This window comes from Rattus norvegicus, chromosome 17, assembly GCF_021556685.1.
Source record: "Rattus norvegicus strain SHRSP/BbbUtx chromosome 17, alternate assembly SHRSP_T2T, whole genome shotgun sequence".
NCBI classification, from domain to species: domain Eukaryota; kingdom Metazoa; phylum Chordata; class Mammalia; order Rodentia; family Muridae; genus Rattus; species Rattus norvegicus.
In genome coordinates this window covers 54,081,012-54,102,444 of record NC_141550.1, presented here as the reverse complement: position 1 = coordinate 54,102,444, position 21,433 = coordinate 54,081,012, and the positions used below count along the sequence as shown (strand labels likewise).

The following is a 21,433-nucleotide window of genomic DNA, read 5'->3' as shown; positions in this document are numbered from 1 at the left end:
GAAAGAAACATGACTAAAAATACCCCCAAAATTGAGAAAAGTGTTTGTGTATGGATGTTTGTATGTATGTATATGTGTATGTATGGAGGTAAACATATCTATATATGTAACAATAATCAAAGTAGGAGACGCCGTCAATTTAAGGACTGAGAAAGGGACATGAAAAGGGTAAAGAAGGAGGAAAGAGAAGGGGACAATGATAAAATTATACATTAACTAAAATTTTTAAAATTTAATTGAGAAAATTGTAAGTTATAATTTTTTTCATTTCAACCTATATACTATACTAAAAACAACAACAGAAAACAAATAAGCAAGCAACAAAATAATCTAGAACCCACAGGGTGAAAAGATACCTTCAAATACATACTTCAGGGTACACACATACACAAGTACACAAAAGACAAGAAAGAATGAAAAGAAGAAAGAAAAATAAGAAGAAAGGAAGTAATAGACAACAAAAGAAAGAAAAGGGAGGAAGGAAAGAAAGGGGAGTGTTTAAAGACCCATGTCTCACTATCTGTGAGTATCAAGTGGTGTGATTTCAGGTGCTAACATAGGCACTCAACTAGTTATGACTGAGCAGCACCGTCAGGCGAAGTTGAACGTTCCCACACTTTGTACAAAATGGACAGCAGAGCCTGCCAGCTACCAATCCGGGCGGTTATGGATTACCTTGCATAAAACAGCAAACTGCTGGTTATTTCCTGCTCCAATGACAAGATAGCCGTCCTTGGTCTTAAAGGCCTTAAAAAGAAACAAGAAATAGTTATGTAAGCATATGTCTGTACATGGGCAAGACCAAAGAAAGGTCCAATTTCTAATAATTCTATATTGAATGTTTAAAATGTTTAAATGATGATATTCATCAATTTAAAACGAACCCAGTGCATATCTTTTCTCTTATAACTGCATTTTTTTCCTTTAAGATTTTCAAGCTGCTTCAAATAATTTCTAAAGCATTGCAAAAGTGTGACGATTTAAGGAAATGCTAGGCTTATGTTTCATAACACAAAATTCTACATTCATTGTACTATAGAATGATTTTTGACATTTCAAAGCTTTGTGTTTTCTTAGTTTTCATTTTTCCTTGTAGATCTTGGTATAGCAAATAGTACAGTTATTTACAAAGAGTAAGAAGAATAGGTGATGCTGACACTATTACGGATGCCATATTATGCTTGCAGACAGGAGGCAGGTCTGTCCTCCCAGAGGCCCTACCAGCAGCTGACTGTGACGAATGCAGATACTCAAGCCAACCATTAGATTGAGGTCTGCAACCCCTTTGGAAGAGTTTTTGGAAGGACTGAAGGAGCTGATGAGGATTACCACCCCAGAGGAACAACCTGGACCCCTCAGAACTCCCAAAGACTAGGACACCAGCCAAGGAGCATAGGCTATCCATGCCCATGGGTAGAAGAGGACTTTTTATCTGGTCTCAATGGGAGAGGAAGAGTTTTATCCTGTTGAAACTAGATGCCCCACGGAAGAGTGTAGGTGAATGTGAGGTGCACTGAGTGGACTAGTGGGCTAGCACCTTCTCAGGGTGGGGGAGGGTGCAGGGAGGGTGAGATGATGAACTCAAGGAGCGGAGACTAGGCAGGAGAGGAATGGATGGAAATAAATAAATAAGGTAATTAAAAGAATACATGGAGGAAAATAAGTAGCGAGACTCTTGAGTATGTATGCTTTCTCCCAAAGTGTCTTCCTTTCTCTTAACTCATGTGCATAAAATCCATTTTAAAGTATTTTTAATAAACACCAACTCAGCTTCAGACTTGACCCTTTCCGCATCAAAGCCAAAGTCTTCCAGTTTTACCTGAGTCAAGACCCCTAGAGACTAAGGGCCTTTTCAGGCCACCAAGGGGCAGGAGCATCTCCCAACTGCTTGAAAAGAAAGATGTAGCAAAAAGGAAGACAAAGGAAGAAAAGGGACAGAGAGGTGGAGAAGCTGCATTGCTCTTTGAGGGTATCAGGTGTAAATTTCTGGGCGATTTTCAAGTTTTAGTAAAAACTGATTTGTCAAGGTCACTTCTGATCTCATGTGACTTTAGGCACAAAAATTGCCAACTCATCTTTAGGGATAGGATCAGATGGACGGAAACAGAACCTCATTGTCACCTTCACCAGTGAACAGCCGGCTCAGTGGAGATCTTCCTACCTTGACTCTTCCACACATGTGACCTTAGTGTGATTGGAGAACCAAGCTTGTCCTCCAACTGCCCAATCAGCTCTTTCTCAGCAAGCTCCTTGAGTTCCCTTTCTTCCTGGGCAAGCTTCGTTCTGCAACCTCCCTGCTTTTCCTTCACTAGGGACACTCTTGACAGGGACTGCATCTCTCGAATCTGGTAACGTTTGCCTCCTCTCTGATGGCCTTTGTACTACCATAAAGCACTTCCTTACGCTCTTCTATTCCATTAATCAGTCTCTTCTGCCTCCACTGAAAATATCATAAACACAACAAAACACAAAATGAATTTTGCATCCTTCCCTCCATTTCTTTTTTTTAATTTTATTTAATCTTTTTTTACACTTCACATTTTATCCTCCTCCAAGTTCACCCTCTGGCTGTTTCACATCTCATACCTCCTACCCCAGTCTCCATGAGGATGTCTTGACCAAACTCCCATACCACCAGTCTACTCAAGTCCATAGGGCCTGCAGTCTCTTGAGGGTTAGGTGCATCTTCTCTAACTGAGTCTAGTCCTCTGTTGTATATGTGTTGGGGGCCTCATATCAGCTGGTATATACTGCCTGGTTGGCAGCCCAGTATCTGAGAGATCTCAGGTCCAGGTTAGTTGAGAATACTGGTCTTCATACAAGGCAGCCCTATTCTCAGCTTCTTTCAGCTTTTCCCTAATTCAACCACAGGGCTCAGCAGCTTTTGTCCATTGGTTGGGTGTAAATACATCTCTTTCAGCTGCTTGTTGTGTCTTATGGAAGGCAGTCATGATAGGCCCATTTCTGTGACCACACCATAGTTATCAGTAATATTGTCAGGCTTTGGAGCCTCCCCTTGAGATAGATCCCACTTTGGGCCAGTCGCTGAACCTCTTTTTCCTCAGGCACTACTCCATTTTTGTCTCTGCAGTTGTTTCAAACAGGAACAATTCTGGGTTAGAGCTCTGACTGTTGGATGGCAGCACCATCCATTCTCTTGATGCCCCATCTTTCTACTGGAGGTGAGCTCTACATGTCCCTCTCTCCACTGTAGGGCATTTCATCTAAGGTCCCTCCATTTGAGTCCTGAGAATTTCTTACCTCTCAGGTTTTTGGTACATTCTAGAGGGTCCCCACCCCCTACCTCCTGAGGTTGCCTGTTTTCATTCTTTCTGCTGGCTCTTAGGGGTCTTCAGTTCTGTTCCTCCCACCTAATACCTGATCATGTTTCCCTCTTCCCTTTCCTGTCCCCTTTCCCACCCAGGTCCCTCCCTCCATTCCTTCTTCTGTGGTTTCTTTCTTCTCCCTCCCAAGTGGGATTGAGGCATCCTCACATAGGTTCTTTGACTTGTTAACCTTAAGTTCTGAGGATTGTACCCTGGGTATTCTTACTATTTTGGGCTAATATCCACTTTTTGGTGAGTACAACCATGCATGTCCTTCTGGATTTGAGTTACTTCACTCAAGATGGTATTTTCTAGTTTCATCCATTTGCCTGCAACACTCAGGGAATCCTCATTCTTAATTGCTGAGTAATATTTCATTGTGTAAATGAACCACATTTTCTGTAACCACTCTTCTGTTGTGGGACATCTAGGTTGTTTCCAGCTTCTGGCTGTCACACACAAGGCCATTATGAACAAAATGGAACATGTCCCCCTGGCATGGTGGGGCATCTTTTCGGTATATGGCCAACAGTGGTAGAGTTGGCCTTAGGTAAATCTATTTCCAATTTTCTGAGGAATCTTCAGATTGATTGCCAGAGTGGTTGAACCAGTTTGCTATCCCACTAAGAATGGAAGAGTATTCTTTTTCTCCACATCCTTGCCAACATGTGCTGTCACCGGAGGTTTTAATCTTAGACATTCTGATTGTTGTAAGGTGGAATATCAGAATTGTTTTGATTTCCATTTGCCTGATCACTAAGGACTATGAACATTTTCTTAAGTGCTTCTCAGACCTCTGAGATTCCTCTGTTGTAAATTCTGTTTAATTTTGTACCCTGTTTTTTGTTTGGTTGTTTGTTTGTTTTTATTGTTTGTTTGGGTTTTTTGGTGGTTAGTTTCTTGAGTTCTTTATATATTCTGGATATTAGCCTTCAGTAGTATGTGGGGTTAGTGAAGTTTTTCCCAATCTATAGGTACTGATTTGTTCTATCAATTATGTCCTTTGCCTTACAGAAGCTTTCCAGTTTAATGAGGTACCATTTATCAATTCTTGATCTTAGAGCATGAGACATAGGAGTTCTGTTTAGGAAAATTTCCTCGTTTGCGCATGAGTTCAAGGCTCTTTCCCACTTTCTCTTCTATTAGATTCAGTGTATCTAGTTTTATGTTGAGGTCCTTGATACTTTGTGCAAGGTGACAAATATGGATCTGTTTTCATTTTTCTACATACAGACTGCCAGTTAGACCAGCACCATTTATTGAAGATGCTTTCTTTTCCCCATTGTATATTTTTGGTTTCCGTGTTAAAGACCAAGTGTGTGTAAGCCCATGGTTTTATTTCTGGGTCTTCAACTATATTCCATTGATCAATGTGTTTGTCTCTATACCAATGTCATGCATTTTTTTATCACTATTGCTCTGTAACATAGCTTAAGGTCAGGGATGGTGATTCCCCCAGAAGTTCTTCTACTGTTAAGAATTGTTTTTGCTTCAGAGAGGCAGACAAGCCTGGGAAACCAGAAGAGACTGCTCTCTGTACATACATCTCGGACGCCAGAGGAAAACACCAAAGGCCATCTGGAACCCTGGTGCACTGAAGCTCCCGGAAGGGGCGGCACAGGTCTTCCTGGTTGCTGCCGCTGCAGAGAGCCCCTGGACAGCACCCCGCGAGCAAACCTGAGCCTCGGGACCACAGGTAAGACCAAATTTTCTGCTGCAAGAAAGCTGCCTGGTGAACTCAAGACACAGGCCCACAGGAACAGCTGAAGACCTGTAGAGAGGAAAAACTACACGCCCGAAAGCAGAACACTCTGTCCCCATAACTGACTGAAAGAGAGGAAAACAGGTCTACAGCACTCCTGACACACAGGCTTATAGGACAGTCTAGCCACTGTCAGAAATAGCAGAACAAATTAACACTAGAGATAATCTGATGGCGAGAGGCAAGCGCAGGAACCCAAGCAACAGAAACCAAGACTACATGCCATCATCGGAGCCCAATTCTCCCACCAAAACAAACTTGGAATATCCAAACACACGAGAAAAGCAAGATCTAGTTTCAAAATCATATTTGATCATGATGCTGGAGGACTTCAAGAAAGACATGAACACACTTAGGGAAACACAGGAAAACATTAATAAACAAGTAGAAGCCTACAGAGAGGAATCGCAAAAGTCCCTGAAAGAATTCCAGGAAAACACAATCAAACAGTTGAAGGAATTAAAAATGGAAATAGAAGCAATCAAGAAAGAACACATGGAAACAACCCTGGATATAGAAAACCAAAAGAAGAGACAAGGAGCTGTAGATACAAGCCTCACTAACAGAATTCAAGAGATGGAAGAGAGAATCTCTGGAGCAGAAGATTCCATAGAAATCATTGACTCAACTGTCAAAGATAATGTAAAGCGGAAAAAGCTACTGGTCCAAAACATACAGGAAATCCAGGACTCAATGAGAAGATCAAACCTAAGGATAATAGGTATAGAAGAGAGTGAAGACTCCCAGCTCAAAGGACCAGTAAATATCTTCAACAAAATCATAGAAGAAAACTTCCCTAACCTAAAAAAAGAGATACCCATAGGCATACAAGATGCCTACAGAACTCCAAATGGATTGGACCAGAAAAGAAACACCTCCCGTCACATAATAGTCAAAACACCAAATGCACAAAATAAAGAAAGAATATTAAAAGCAGTAAGGGAAAAAGGTCAAGTAACATATAAAGGCAGACCTATCAGAATCATACCAGACTTCTCGCCAGAAACTATGAAGGCCAGAAGATCCTGGACTGATGTCATACAGACCCTAAGAGAACACAAATGCCAGCCCAGGTTACTGTATCCTGCAAAACTCTCAATTAACATTGATGGAGAAACCAAGATATTCCATGACAAAACCAAATTTACACAATCACAATATCTTTCTACAAATCCAGCACTAGAAAGGATAATAAATGGTAAAGCCCAACATAAGGAGGCAAGCTATACCCTAGAAGAAGCAAAAAACTTATCGTCTTGGCAACAAAACAAAGAGAATGAAAGCACACAAACATAACCTCACATCCAAATATGAATATAACGGGAAGCAATAACCACTATTCCTTAATATCTCTCAACATCAATGGCCTCAACTCCCCAATAAAAAGAAATAGATTAACAAACTGGATACGCAACGAGGACCCTGCATTCTGCTGCCTACAGGAAACACACCTCAGAGACAAAGACAGACACTACCTCAGAGTGAAAGGCTGGAAAACAACTTTCCAAGCAAATGGTCAGAAGAAGCAAGCTGGAGTAGCCATTCTAATATCAAATAAAATCAATTTTCAACTAAAAGTCATCAAAAAAGATAAGGAAGGACACTACATATTCATCAAAGGAAAAATCCACCAAGATGAACTCTCAATCCTAAATATCTATGCCCCAAATACAAGGGCACCTACATATGTAAAAGAAACCTTACTAAAGCTCAAAACACACATTGCACCTCACACAATAATAGTGGGAGATTTCAACACCCCACTCTCATCAATGGACAGATCATGGAAACAGAAATTAAACAGAGACGTAGACAGACTAAGAGAAGTCATGAGCCAAATGGACCTAACGGATATTTATAGAACATTCTATCCTAAAGCAAAAGGATATACCTTCTTCTCAGCTCCTCATGGTACTTTCTCCAAAATTGACCATATAATTGGTCAAAAAACGGGCCTCAACAGGTACAGAAAGATAGAAATAATCCCATGCGTGCTATCGGACCACCAAGGCCTAAAACTGGTCTTCAATAACAATCAAGGAAGAATGTCCACATATACTTGGAAATTGAACAATGCTCTACTCAATGATAACCTGGTCAAGGAAGAAATAAAGAAAGAAATTAAAGACTTTTTAGAATTTAATGAAAATGAAGGTACAACATACCAAAACTTATGGGACACAATGAAAGCTGTGCTAAGAGGAAAACTCATAGCGCTGAGTGCCTGCAGAAAGAAACAGGAAAGAGCATATGTCAGCAGCTTGACAGCACACCTAAAAGCTCTAGAACAAAAAGAAGCAAATACACCCAGGAGGAGTAGAAGGCAGGAAATAATCAAACTCAGAGCTGAAATCAACCAAGTAGAAACAAAAAGGACCATAGAAAGAATCAACAGAACCAAAAGTTGGTTCTTTGAGAAAATCAACAAGATAGATAAACCCTTAGCCAGACTAACGAGAGGACACAGAGAGTGCGTCCAAATTAACAAAATCAGAAATGAAAAGGGAGACATAACAACAGATTCAGAGGAAATTCAAAAAATCATCAGATCTTACTAAAAAAACCTATATTCAACAAAACTTGAAAATCTTCAGGAAATGGACAATTTCCTAGACAGATACCAGGTACCGAAGTTAAATCAGGAACAGATAAACCAGTTAAACAACCCCATAACTCCTAAGGAAATAGAAGCAGTCATTAAAGGTCTCCCAACCAAAAAGAGCCCAGGTCCAGACGGGTTTAGTGCAGAATTCTATCAAACCTTCATAGAAGACCTCATAATAATATTATCCAAACTATTCCACAAAATTGAAACAGATGGATGACTACCGAATACCTTCTACGAAGCCACAATTACTCTTATACCTAAACCACACAAAGACACAACAAAGAAAGAGAACTTCAGACCAATTTCCCTTATGAATATCGACGCAAAAATATTCAATAAAATTCTGGCAAACCGAATCCAAGAGCACATCAAAACAATCATCCACCATGATCAAGTAGGCTTCATCCCAGGCATGCAGGGATGGTTTAATATACGGGAAACCATCAATGTGATCCATTATATAAACAAACTGAAAGAACAAAACCACATGATCATTTCATTAGATGCTGAGAAAGCATTTGACAAAATTCAACACCCCTTCATGATAAAAGTCCTGGAAAGAGTAGGAATTCAAGGCCCATACCTGAACATGGTAAAAGCCATATACAGCAAACCAGTTGCTAACATTAAACTAAATGGAGAGAAACCTGAAGCAATCCCATGAAAATCAGGGACTAGACAAGGCTGTCCACTCTCTCCCTACTTATTCAATATAGTTCTTGAAGTTCTAGCCAGAGCAATCAGACAACAAAAGGATGTCAAGGTGATACAGATCAGAAAAGAAGAAGTCAAAATATCACTATTTGCAGATGATATGATAGTCTATTTAAGTGATCCCAAAAGTTCCACCAGAGAACTACTAAAGCTGATAAACAACTTCAGCAAAGTGGCTGGGTATAAAATTAACTCAAATAAATCAGTTGCCTTCCTCTATACAAAAGAGAAACAAGCCGAGAAAGAAATTAGGGAAGCGACACCCTTCATAATAGACCCAAATAATATAAAGTACCTCAGTGTGACTTTAACCAAGCAAGTAAAAGATCTGTACAATAAAAACTTCAAGCCTCTGAAGAAGGAAATTGAAGAAGACCTCAGAAGATGGAAAGATCTCCCATGCTCATGGATTGGCAGGATTAATATAGTAAAAATGGCCATTTTACCAAAAGCAATCTACAGATTCAATGCAATCCCCATCAAAATACCAATCCAATTCTTCAAAGAGTTAGACAGAACAATTTGCAAATTCATCTGGAATAACAAAAAACCCAGGATAGCTAAAGCTATCCTCAACAATGAAAGGACTTCAGGGGGAATCACTATCCCTGAACTCAAGCAGTATTGCAGAGCAATAGTGATAAATACTGCATGGTATTGGTACAGAGACAGACAGATAGACCAATGGAATAGAATTGAAGACCCAGAAATGAACCCACACACATATGGTCACTTGATTTTTGACAAAGGAGCCAAAACCATCCAATGGAAAAAAGATAGCATTTTCAGCAAATGGTGCTGGTTCAACTGGAGGTCAACATGTAGAAGAATGCAGATCGATCCATGCTTATCACCCTGTACAAAGCTTAAGTCCAAGTGGATCAAGGACCTCCACATCAAAGCAGACACACTCAAACTAATAGAAGAAAAACTAGGGAAGCATCTGGAACACATGGGCACTGGAAAAAATTTCCTGAACAAAACACCAATGGCTTATGCTCTAAGATCAAGAATTGACAAATGGGATCTCATAAAACTGCAAAGCTTCTGTAAGGCAAAGGACACTGTGGTTAGGACAAAACGGCAACCAACAGATTGGGAAAAGATCTTTACCAATCCTACAACAGATAGAGGCCTTATATCCAAAATATACAAAGAACTCAAGAAGTTAGACCACAGGGAAACAAATAACCCTATTAAAAAATGGGGCTCAGAGCTAAACAAAGAATTTACAGCTGAGGAATGCCGAATGGCGGAGAAACACCTAAAGAAATGTTCAACATCTTTAGTCATAAGGGAAATGCAAATCAAAACAACCCTGAGATTTCACCTCACACCAGTGAGAATGGCTAAGATCAAAAACTCAGGGGACAACAGATGCTGGCGAGGATGTGGAGAAAGAGTAACACTCCTCCATTGTTGGTGGGATTGCAAACTGGTACAACCATTCTGGAAATCAGTCTGGAGGATCCTCAGAATATTGGACATTGAACTGCCTGAGGATCCAGCTATACCTCTCTTGGGCATATACCCAAAAGATGCCCCAACATATAAAAAAGACACGTGCTCCACTATGTTCATTGCAGCCTTATTTATAATAGCCAGAAGCTGGAAAGAACCCAGATGCCCTTCAACAGAGGAATGGATACAGAAAATGTGGTACATCTACACAATGGAATATTACTCAGCTATCAAAAACAACGACTTTATGAAATTCGTAGGCAAATGGCTGGAACTGGAAAATATCATCCTGAGTGAGCTAACCCAAACACAGAAAGACATACATGGTATGCACTCACTGATAAGTGGCTATTAGCCCAAATGCTTGAATTACCCTAAATGCCTAGAACAAATGAAACTCAAAACAGATGATCAAAATGTGAATGGTTCACTCCTTCTTTAAAAGGGGAACAAGAATACCCTTGGCAGGGAATAGAGAGGCAAAGATTAAAACAGAGACTGAAGGAACACCCATTCAGAGTCTGCCCCACATGTGGCCCATGCATATACAGCCATCCAATTAGACAAGATGGATGAAGCAAAGAAGTGCAGACCGACAGGAGCCGGATGTAGATCGCTCCTGAGAGACACAGCCAGAATACAGCAAATACAGGGGCGAATACCAGCAGCAAACCACTGAACTGAGAATAGGACCCCCGTTGAAGGAATCAGAGAAAGAACTGGAAGAGCTTGAAGGGGCTCGAGACCCCATATGTACAACAATGCCAAGCAACCAGAGCTTCCAGGGACTAAGCCACTACCTAAAGACTATACATGGACTGACCCTGGACTCTGACCTCATAGGTAGCAATGAATATCCTAGTAAGAGCACCAGTGGAAGGGGAAGCCCTGGGTCCTGCTAAGACTGAACCCCCAGTGAACTAGACTGTTGGGGGGAGGGGGACTATTGGGGGAGGGTGGGGAGGGGAACACCGATAAGAAAGGGGAGGGGGGAGGGGGATGTTTGCCCGGAAACTGGGAAAGGGAATAACACTCGAAATGTATATAAGAAATACTCAAGTTAATAATAAAAAAAAAGAATTGTTTTTGCTATTCTGGGTTTTTTGCTTTTCCAGATGAATTTGAGAATTGCTCTTTCCATGTCTCTGAAGAATTGTGTTGTGATTTTGACGGGAATTGCCTTGAATCTGTAGACTGCCTTTGATAGGATGGCCATTTTTACTATGTTAATTCTGCCAATCCATGAGCATGGGAAATCTCTCCATTTTCTGATATCTTCTTTGATTTCTTTCTTGAAAGACTTGACATTCTTGTCATACAGATCTTTCACTTGTTTGGTTAGAGTTACCCCCATGATATTTTATATTATTTGTGTCTATCGTAATGGGGGTTGTTTCCCTAATTTCTTTCTTGGCCTGTTTATCATTTGTATAGAGGAAGGCTACTGATTTATCTGAATTAATTTTATATCTAGCCCAGATGAAAATAGAAACTCTATAGGAAGATCCACAGAGTAAACTAACCTGAACCCTTGGGGCTTTCAGAGTCTGAACCACCAACCAAAAAACATTCACAGGCTAGAATTAGGCCTCCATGCTCATATGCAGCAGATGTGCAGCTTGACCAGCATGAGGGTCCTGAGCAGCTGGAACAGGGACTATCCCAAAAGCTGTGGACTGTCCATGCAATACATTCTACTAGCTGGGCTGCCTTGTCTGGCCTCAGTGGGAGAGGAAACACCTAGCCTGCCTTGAGGAAACTTGAAGTAGCAGGATTGGAGAGAATACCCAGGGAGGTCCCCCGACCTGCTTAGAGGAGAAGGGGAGGAGGGGAGGGAAAAGGATTGTGAGAAAGGGTTGTGAGGGGGGGAGTGTATGGGATGTAAAGTAAATAAGTTTAAAAAATTAAATTAAATTAAAAACCATCACATGAATTATTTTAACCACTTTTCCTTGCTCACAAGGGCAAAGCAAAGTGTGTAATATTTATTGGTGTTTCTCAAATGGCAACTACAGAGTCTGCAATTGACCTGTGGGTCAGCTGCAAAGGATTTTGAGATCAGGTTTCTTGTGAACCATGGCTAACTATGAAGGTATACCAATTCTCTACTATTTTATATATTTTGTTTTAGCTGAGGTAGCAAATTTACTATCAAGTATAATACAAAGAATCACTTTCAAAATTTGGATCTGTTCAGTAAGTTTGGGTGGGGTTAATAAACTTACTTTCTAATGAATGAAGAACTACCTTTTATTTCCTTCAATCTCCATCGTGTAATGAAACATTGCCAATATAAGAATAAGAAATCTTAAGAAAATGTAGGAACTTTGTTATCAGTTACAAGAAAGTGGGCATTTAGGGGCCTTTGAGCCAACAGAACATGATCAGAACACAAATTATAAGACAGAGGTAAAACATTAGTTATCATAATAACTATTCCCTATTAATACTTAAAGTGTTCATGAAGTAAATACATCTTAAATAAGAACATTTCTAAAAAGTGAAATACCACCACAGAAAACTGGGCAGGGAGAGAATATAACAAACATAAATGTATTACCTACAATACTATACCCCAAAGAAATATGCTCACAGAACTCTTTCTTCTCTCATATATACCTTTATATAATTAATATTCTATTATACTGCTAGTCTTCTTTTAAATACCTCTCCAAAGAATAATGAAATAACCAAAATATATACTCAAAGTTTAATTAAACATTTTCAGTTTGTTCAAACTGTAGGGCATTTTTATTTTATTCTGTTAGTTTTCAAGTAAGCATTAATATAATTGATATAAATTTTTAAATTTGATTTACAATAAAGCTATAACAAAGTGCCTAATATAAAGTCTTTAATATCTATAGCAACTTGTATTACAGATTCTAATTATGTTCCTCCAAAACAGCTGCTCACAGAAGAGTGCCTATACATCTCTTCTAAGAACCTGAGCCCAGTTGGTTTTTTTCTTTTCTTTTTTTTTTCTTTCTTTTTTTTTTTTTTTTTTTTTGTTTTTGGAGCTGGGGACCGAACCCAGGGCCTTGTGCTTGCTAGGCAAGCGCTCTGCCACTGAGCTAAATCCCCAACCCCTCCAGTTGGTTTTGATTGGTAAATAAAGATGCCCACAGCCAATAGCTGGGGAGAACAGACAGAGATGGCACTTTAGGATTTCCTGGGTTTGGAAACAGGAAGGGTGAGAGAAGGAGGAGATCCATATTGGTGGGAGAGCGTGGAAGAGAGGAGGGATGCTATACCAAAGAAAAGTGCAAGATAGAGAAGCACAGACACCATGTGAGGGAGCCAGGAGAGCATGGCCCAAAGGGCCGTCCAACTGGGTCCAGAGCAGCAAGGACAGAACATAAGAATTAGTAAGAAGTAACTCAAAATTATTGGTAGGAGATAGATTCTAACAGCAGTGGAAGTTAGGCAGTGGCTCAGCTATTGTGCTGCTTAAGACACATTAAAATATAAAGGTTGAGGGCATCTCTCATTTGGAAACATAAACCACTGAGGCAAGTACCAAACCCACTGCCAGGATTTATTAATAATTATTTCTACAAAAGTCTAATCTTATCTCTACAAACCAATATATTAAACTAGATAATTAAACTCTAGGTCTATGTTACTTAACCTGTGCAGTCTGAGGCACGTTACATAATTTTGAAGGTTTGGCTTTTACTTCTATAAAATAGAAATTTTTAGCACTTACCTTTAAAATTTTTTTTTACCTTTAAAATTTTTATGATTAAGTTTGTTAGGGTACATTTACTCACCCATCTAACAAATGCTTACTGGCATAATATACTATGTTTCACAGACACTGGGTATGATGGGTAAAAATCTTAACAAATTATCCATCACATAAAAGTTACATTCTGATATAGTGGCACATATCAACCAATAATTGATAATAAAAATAATGGCAGACAGTGACAGGCTCTAGAATGGAAGAATGCAGACCAAAATGAGATCTTACAATACATAATTGTTTGGGTTGAGGGAAGCGAAGGCAGGAAAGTGCTCTGTAACCTAAGAACTAAGAATTCATATGTATGTACTGAATAGAATTGAGGGCAATAGGTTGCTAATAGAAGACAGAGTGGCATGTGCACATGGGCCTAAGGTGGGGAGAAGCAATGAACCACAAGAAGAGAGAGAGAGAGGGTAGCATCAGTGAGGCTAAAGAAATGGAAAAAGAGCCAGATGAAGTCAAAGGCCACAGGAAATGCATTATTTACCATAAAGCTAATGGGAAGTCACTAAAAGGACTTGACTGCTCATGCCTGCATGAGAAAGACCTCTCTGTCTGCAGTATAACCGCTGGCTAGAGGATAATATTAGAACCGAGAAACCTGAAGAAGAAGCTGATGATCACGAGGAATGAAGTGTAGTCTTAAACTAAGGGCCAAGTGAGTAGAGACAGAAGGAAATGGGGTTAATAAATAATTAAGAGAGGGAAGCTAATAGAATTGATAACAGACTGGGTATGGTGGTTGTAAGCAGCAAACTAACCAAAAGAAAGATGCCACGGGTGACACTGATATTTATCAGAAACTTGTGAGATTTCCCAGAGCAAATTTCATAAGTAGAAACCAGATTATAGATAAAACTATAGATAAAAATCTTGGCAATCATTTGCTTATAGTATATAACTGAAGACATCACATAAATGCAACTGTTTAGCAAGGAGAGTAGGGTAAAGATCAACAAATTCCTAAGGGGTGAAATTTTATACTGTCAGAAAAAATGGATCATGGAGTCAGTCAAGGATGAAATGGCACTGAGAGATGTAGGGTAAACCTATGGAAACCTCTTCATCGAAGTCTGGTAAAGACATGGTGTAGGCATGCTTCCCATGTGGGTTGGATGGGAGGCATCAACCAATTAGGTTCCCAGATGCTCCTACTTTCTTACAAAATAGGGATGATTTGGAGTTTGTTTTGAGGAGCATGACACAAGAAGATGAGAGAGATTACCAATTTGTTATGCACAATGAAAGACCAGAGCACTGGAAGAAACACAATTGAAATTGGATGTCTTGAGATACAAGATAAGTGCTTCCTTGTCAAGTTTCAGTGTTGTGTGTAATTTTAGGCTATTGCCTTTGCCCATGATTGCAGCCCATGCTCTGGTCCTCCTGGCGTAACTCTGTGATCAGCTGCTGACAGCCCCACTCTGCACTCTACCAGTTCACTCTGAGCTTCTCTTTTGTTCTACCTGGCTTTGCTCCACCAAGCCACCATACCTACCCTCTTTCTCTCTCGACCCACCTTTGCTCCACATATGAAAAACACTCAGACAGCTTTATTACTTTAGAATTTGCCTACTAGCACAATTGATGGGCACAGAATCCCCCACCCTAAACTTATGACCTCCTCTGTATCAGCTAGCCTCCACCAATCTCCTTGGTCATCCACTTGTGGCAGAGGCTGGCTGCCTCTAGCTTCCCGAGATCTTGCATGATAGCTGTGTGCTCCTCAATCCAAAGCCTGGCCAAAATAGCCCTTCTCTTTCCCTGTATCTCCTTTTCCTCCTGGGACCCAGAAGTCCCACTTTTCCCTTCTGCCCAGCAATTAGCTCCCGGCCACTTTTATTGACCAAATTAAGACCCAATTAGGAAACCAGACCTTAGTATCAGCAACTTCCCCTATATTTCAGCTACCTAGCCTTAGAATAAGCACACACTTGTACATATTCGGTTTCAGGTTTCCCTAGACAGATTGAAAGGGAGATAAAACAAAGTGTAGGAAAGTTAGGAACAGGACTGAAGCCTGGGGGGCCAACAGAAAAAATGGAAACAGGCAACTTCAGGAGGTAGGAGGTGGAGGGACCCTCTAGAATGTATTAGAAACCTAGGAGGTGAGAGACTCTTAGGACTCAGAGGGAGGGACCTTGGATTAAATGCCCTACAGTGGGGAGAAGGAACATGTAGAGCTCACCTCCAGTAGAAAGACAGGGTCAAGTGGGGGGATATGGTTGCCATCCCACAGTCAAAAACTCTAACCCAGAATTGTTCCTATTTGAAAGAACTGCAGGGACAAAAATGAAGAAGAGCCTGAGGAAAAGGAGTACCAGTGACAGGCCCAAAGTGGGGTCTATATCAAGCAGGGGTCCCAAGGCCTGACACTGTTACTGATTCTATAGCATGCTCATAAAAATGGGCATGACTGCCCTCCACAAGACACAACAAGGAGATGAAAGAGTCAGATGCAGATATTCACCAGGTCCAGACTCAGAGAAGATGCACCTAACCCTCAAGAAACTTGAGGCCTCAGGGTAGGTCTGGTGGAGTGAGAGTGGGGGTGGGGACATCCTCTTGGAGATGGTGTGGGCAGGAGGTATGAGATGTGGAATAGTCAGAGAGAAGACCAGGAGGGGGATAAAGTCTGGACTGTACCACATCTGGGCATATACCCAAAAGATGTTCCAACATATAACAAGGGCACATGCTCCACTATGTTCATAGCAGGCTTATTTATAATAGCCAGAAGCTGGAAACAATCCAGATGCCCTTCAACAGAGGAATGGATACAGAAAATGTGGTACATTTACACAATGGAGTACTCTTCAGCTATTAAAAACAGTGACTTCATAGGCAAATGGATGGAACTAGAAAATATCATCATGAGTGAGGTAACAGAGTCACAAAAGAACACACAAAGTATGTACTCACTGATAAGTGTATATTAGCCCAAAAGCTCAGAATACCCAAGATATAATCCACAGACCACATGAAGCTCAAGAAGAAAGATGACCAATATGTATATTACCAATATATGTCAGTCCTTCTTAGAAGGAGGAACAAAATATTCATAGGAGGAAATACAGGAACAAAGAGTGGAGTGGGGACTGAAGGATAGATAGGTCATCTAGAGACTGCCCCACCTGGGGATCCTTCCCATATGCAGTCATCAAACCCAGTCACTATTGCTGATGCTAAGAAATGCTTGTTGACAGGAACCTGATATGGATGTCTCCTGAGAGGCTCTGCCAGAGCCCTACTGATACAGATGAGGATGCTTGCAGCTAACCATCAGACTTAGCACAGGGACCCCAATGGAGAAGTTAGAAAAAGGACTGAAATAGCTGAAGGGGTTTGCAACCCCATAGGAAGAACAATATTAACCAACCCAGACTCCCTCCTAAAGCTTCCAGGAACTAAACCACCAAGTACACATGGAGGGGTCCATGGCTCCAGCCGCATGTATAGCAGAGGTTGGCATTGTCTGGCATAAATAGGATAAGAAGTCCTTGGTCCTGTGAAGGTTAGTTCCCCAGTTTAGGGGAATGCCAGGGTGTTGAGATGGTAGTGTGTGGGTGGGATGGGAACATCTTCATAGAAGCAGAGAGAGGGGGAAAGGGGATAACATTTGAAATGCAAATACATAAAATATCCAATAAATAAATAAATAAATAAATAAATAAATAAATAAATATAAAAAACTTAAAAAAAGAATTCAAAAAGGAAAGTTAGAAAATATGATTGAGTAGTAAAGCCTAAACCATGATCCTAAGAAAGAAGGGAGTAAAGAAAACAAATGAATCAAGCTGTGTACATGTGGCAAGTCAATGCAAAGTCCATCCTGAACAGTTATGATACAGGTAAAAGAACAAGGCCCAACAAACACTCTAAATAGAAAAGCTACATTCACCAACTGTAGAAGGGAATCTGTTCCAGGTTCTAACTAGAGAACAATATACACTGAATAAAGAAGCTGCTGATATCAGACAGGGACTCAATTAGGCCACTCAATCAAATAATTACTATCATACATACACACAGAAAATCCTAGTGCACTCAAATCCCTTGTGACCTAATGCAAGCCTTTTCCAGCTTTGTAATTCACTTGATTGATTGCACACTTCAGATTCTACAACACACAATGCATTGTATACTGGGCCTTTCATCAGGTGGCTTAGCTGCAAACACCCATGACTGACAGGTTCTTCCTTCAAGGAATTCAAATCCCAGGGAAAAAATCAACTCCTGTTTCTGCATAAATTAATGGGGAAACAGCCAGGAAGGGCATGAATCTACAGTTTCCCAAGAACAAGCTCAGAGCGAAGCTTTTCCTCACAGGATACCAGAATATATCCTTCCCGGAGAAAGAAATTCTTTCTAGCAAGTGTGTTTCATCCAAGGTGGCAAGATTCCGAAATAGAAAATGTAAGGTGAACTATATTGTTGGCAATTTGATGTCTCAAGCATTCAAGCAGACTTCCTGAGTAAGAGTACATGTGAGTTCAGGATGTTAAAGAACTTTCAGAAGTAATGGGTGACCACAGCTGAGGCTTTGGAGTAGATGTTGGGATATGGGTAGCAAGTAGATTCATTCTAGAATTTATGTTGCACATGTAAGTTTTCAGTCCTTCACAAAGATTATGGTTACTGGGATTCCAGTGGTGTCTTAGTTGGTAATCTCACCAATGATAACAACACAGATGGACTTCTAGACACACCTTAGCAACTGAATATACTCAAGGGGGAAGTATAGCTATGCCTTTCTGTGTTGTCTTTGTAAACTGCCTTGTCTGGATATCTATACTTCTCTTTCTCCCTTAAGTATATGCATTTGCTAGGATTATCAACTTCAAAAAAAAAGAAAGAAAGAGAGAAAGAAAGAAAGAAAGAAAGAAAGAAAGAAAGAAAGAAAGAAAAGGAAAGAAAAGAAAAGAAAAGAAAAGAAAAGAAAAGAAAAGAAAAGAAAAGAAAAGAAAAGAAAAGGAAAAAGAACACATGTGCTAAGCCTTCCTGGGGCTACATACTTTTAACAACATTTTCTTCCAGAAAAGGGAACCACTGCAGATGTCTTTCATCATCCACAGGAAAAAGACCTTCCATGAAGTTTGCCTCACTATCTTTATGGATTCTGTAACATCGGGCAACTGACTTCTGGATCTATACTGGCACAACATGACCAATATAGAGCACTATTTTCCACTGCTAACAGTTCAGTGCACCGTATGTGCTGAAAACAGCTGCCAGATGGCAACAGGGTATGGACATGATCAAGAACAGTATCATTGATGGAATGAAACAACGCAGAGAAGGTTAAGCAAGTCCCAGCCTCTCAAGCTTCCCTACTACCATTTTGGCACTGAGTACAAATTTTTCATGTGGAATAACACATTTTGAAAACTCATTACAGAATGCAAGCCCTATCTTGAATTACATAATCCTATAGTGCCCTTGGAAGCAATGTTATATGAGGATTTCTGGCTAGAATTCACCAAAACCATAGGAAGTTTGAATGGCTAGAGATATTTTTGAGGCTCTTTTAAAGTATCTAGGATTTTCAATCACTCAGTTTTTGGCAGCACTCATAGAGGAAATTGCAAGGAAGAACATGGGGAAAGGCCGTCCATCATTTGTGTCCTTCACAAGTTATAAAAGAATATCATTTTCCTTATAGTGCTTTTTGAGGAAAGTCTGGTTTTCGTCGAAAGAAAAGCTGCAGCAGAAAATAGTGAGTCAAATAATTTTTCCTGAGACATGAGCTAGAAACACTTCTGATAGTCCTGAACTTACTGTGTTGGAGTGAGCCTTAAGCTAGACTACATGGAAAGTTTGTCAATAACACCCACTTTTAATGGAAAGGGAGAAGCAACCTGAAGCAGAGGTCTGATTTCTCCCAAACACTGCAAAGTAAAACTTCTCTAACAGTAACAATCTTCCCTTAACTTCCCTCTTATATCCCAAACATGGTGTAACACTCACGACTTTATACTAGTTACATGCCATACAGAAAACTATCACATGAAACAAGAGGTCCACACCTTCCTCAGGCTCGTAGGAAGGGTGCACAGAGCAGAAATGTATTCAAGCAGGTGCGGCATTTCACTACCACCAGCTCAGGACTCAACGGTGAGAATAAGAACATCTTAAAGATGCTTGTAGAATTGATTGGCAACATTTTTCAAGTATAACTCAACTCCATATTTATTAGTAAAAAAAACAATGTTAGACCTACATAGGCCCAGATGACAGGTAACTTTCATCCCAGGGTAATTTGCATGATTATGGAAAGCAATGATTGGTATAGGGTATGAGGGTGTGGAAAGGAATTGGCACTAAACCTGCCAGAATAGTATATGAAATCCCTATAGTTGTAGATTAGCCTATAAGAGATACAGTGACTATAGGGGCCCAGTTATGAGGATAAGTCTCAGAGCATTGCTCCAGACATTACATAGGGGATTGCGATCACTGGGGTAAAATGGCTTGGCAGGAATCTGGAAGTTAGTCCAGACAAACAAAAACAAGAAAACAGAGAAAATATGAAAAGCAAAAAAGCCAAGCAGCCACAAAAGAGATTATGAAGCAAGGAGATTGATCTTTGATGCAAGTAGGTTTGTAGACGGCCACCAAGAGCAACACCAGGTCCCACATGATAGCCAGCTATTGTTGCGCCAGTATTTGTGCAAAAGATAGAACTGGTTTTGTTACATCAACATCAGTGTGTGACTACAAACTCAGAAACTGAAGAAATACTAAATATCTCAGTACTGTGAATGAAAGATGTCCTTAGAGTCATTGGGCAGGGTAGTCCAAGAAATGAACAAAATAATATAGGTGACAGCCAGTTCCTTGGATGCCTCCCAGAAATTGAAGTTTAGTGCCTATTGCTGAAGACATGATACCTTGGACAATGGACAGGAAGAAACAAGCTGAAACTGATCTCAAAGTTTCCTCAGCAAACACTAGTCCTCTAGAATCTGAAGATGCTCAATAGGGAAAGATTCATGCCTAGTTCTTTAAACCTAGCCAACTGTTCACAGCTGATGAGGTCATCGACCCTAGAGAAGAATATACCACCACCACTTTTCCATGCCCGGGATAATTTCTAAGTGCATTCTAAATATGTATCACTATAACCACAGATAAATAGCTTTCACACATGAAGTTTTGGAGCAAATGGAGTTACACAAATCCACAACTGGTCCAAACCCTGAGAACAATTGATTGGGAGGTAGACATCACTAGTTGATACATCTGCAAGGTAGTCTTTACACTTTAAGGAACTTTATCATAGAAGTACAATTAGTATTTTGTTTCAAAGAAACTTAATTACATTTTCTTTTGAGAATTACAGATGAGTACTATATTTACATCGTTTCTATCCCTTCTCTCCTTTCTACAACTCCTCCTCTTCCCCCATTTCCACTCAAATTCATGATGCCTTCCTCTTTACTTATTGTTACATATATGGAAATACCACATGTATATATTCACATGTGAAAAAACAGCCAGAGGACCAAGAAAACTATCATAAGACATTGTCTTCTAGATATGATAAGGAAGCTGCACTCATGAAATCTCAACAACATGTTTCTCAAACATGACCAGAAAAATAGTATCACCAGATAACTTGACAACATGGAGGAGGGGCATGAATCTTACAGGGCTCTAATCCTGGATGAAGAAATACAGCAATTAAGTCTTCTCCAGGAACGGGCTGTAGCCAGGTTTTTCCAATGCCAAGTCGTCTGCCCTAAACAATACACATACGCATAAACACAGCACTAAATGGACTCTGAAAGCTCTTTTTTACATATGAATAT

At 40.1% G+C, this 21,433-nt stretch overlaps 1 protein-coding gene across 13 annotated transcripts in view; it reads right to left on the bottom strand.

Annotated features, from left to right (window-relative positions):
* Sugct (succinylCoA:glutarate-CoA transferase) overlaps nt 1-21,433 on the bottom strand; it is an 866,857-nt gene that overhangs the window by 481,006 nt on the left and 364,418 nt on the right. For all 13 annotated transcript variants that reach the window (XM_087591067.1, XM_087591069.1, XM_087591070.1 and 10 more), the window contains 1 exon segment: nt 676-747. In XM_087591067.1, the coding sequence (XP_087447193.1) occupies nt 676-747 (72 nt within the window).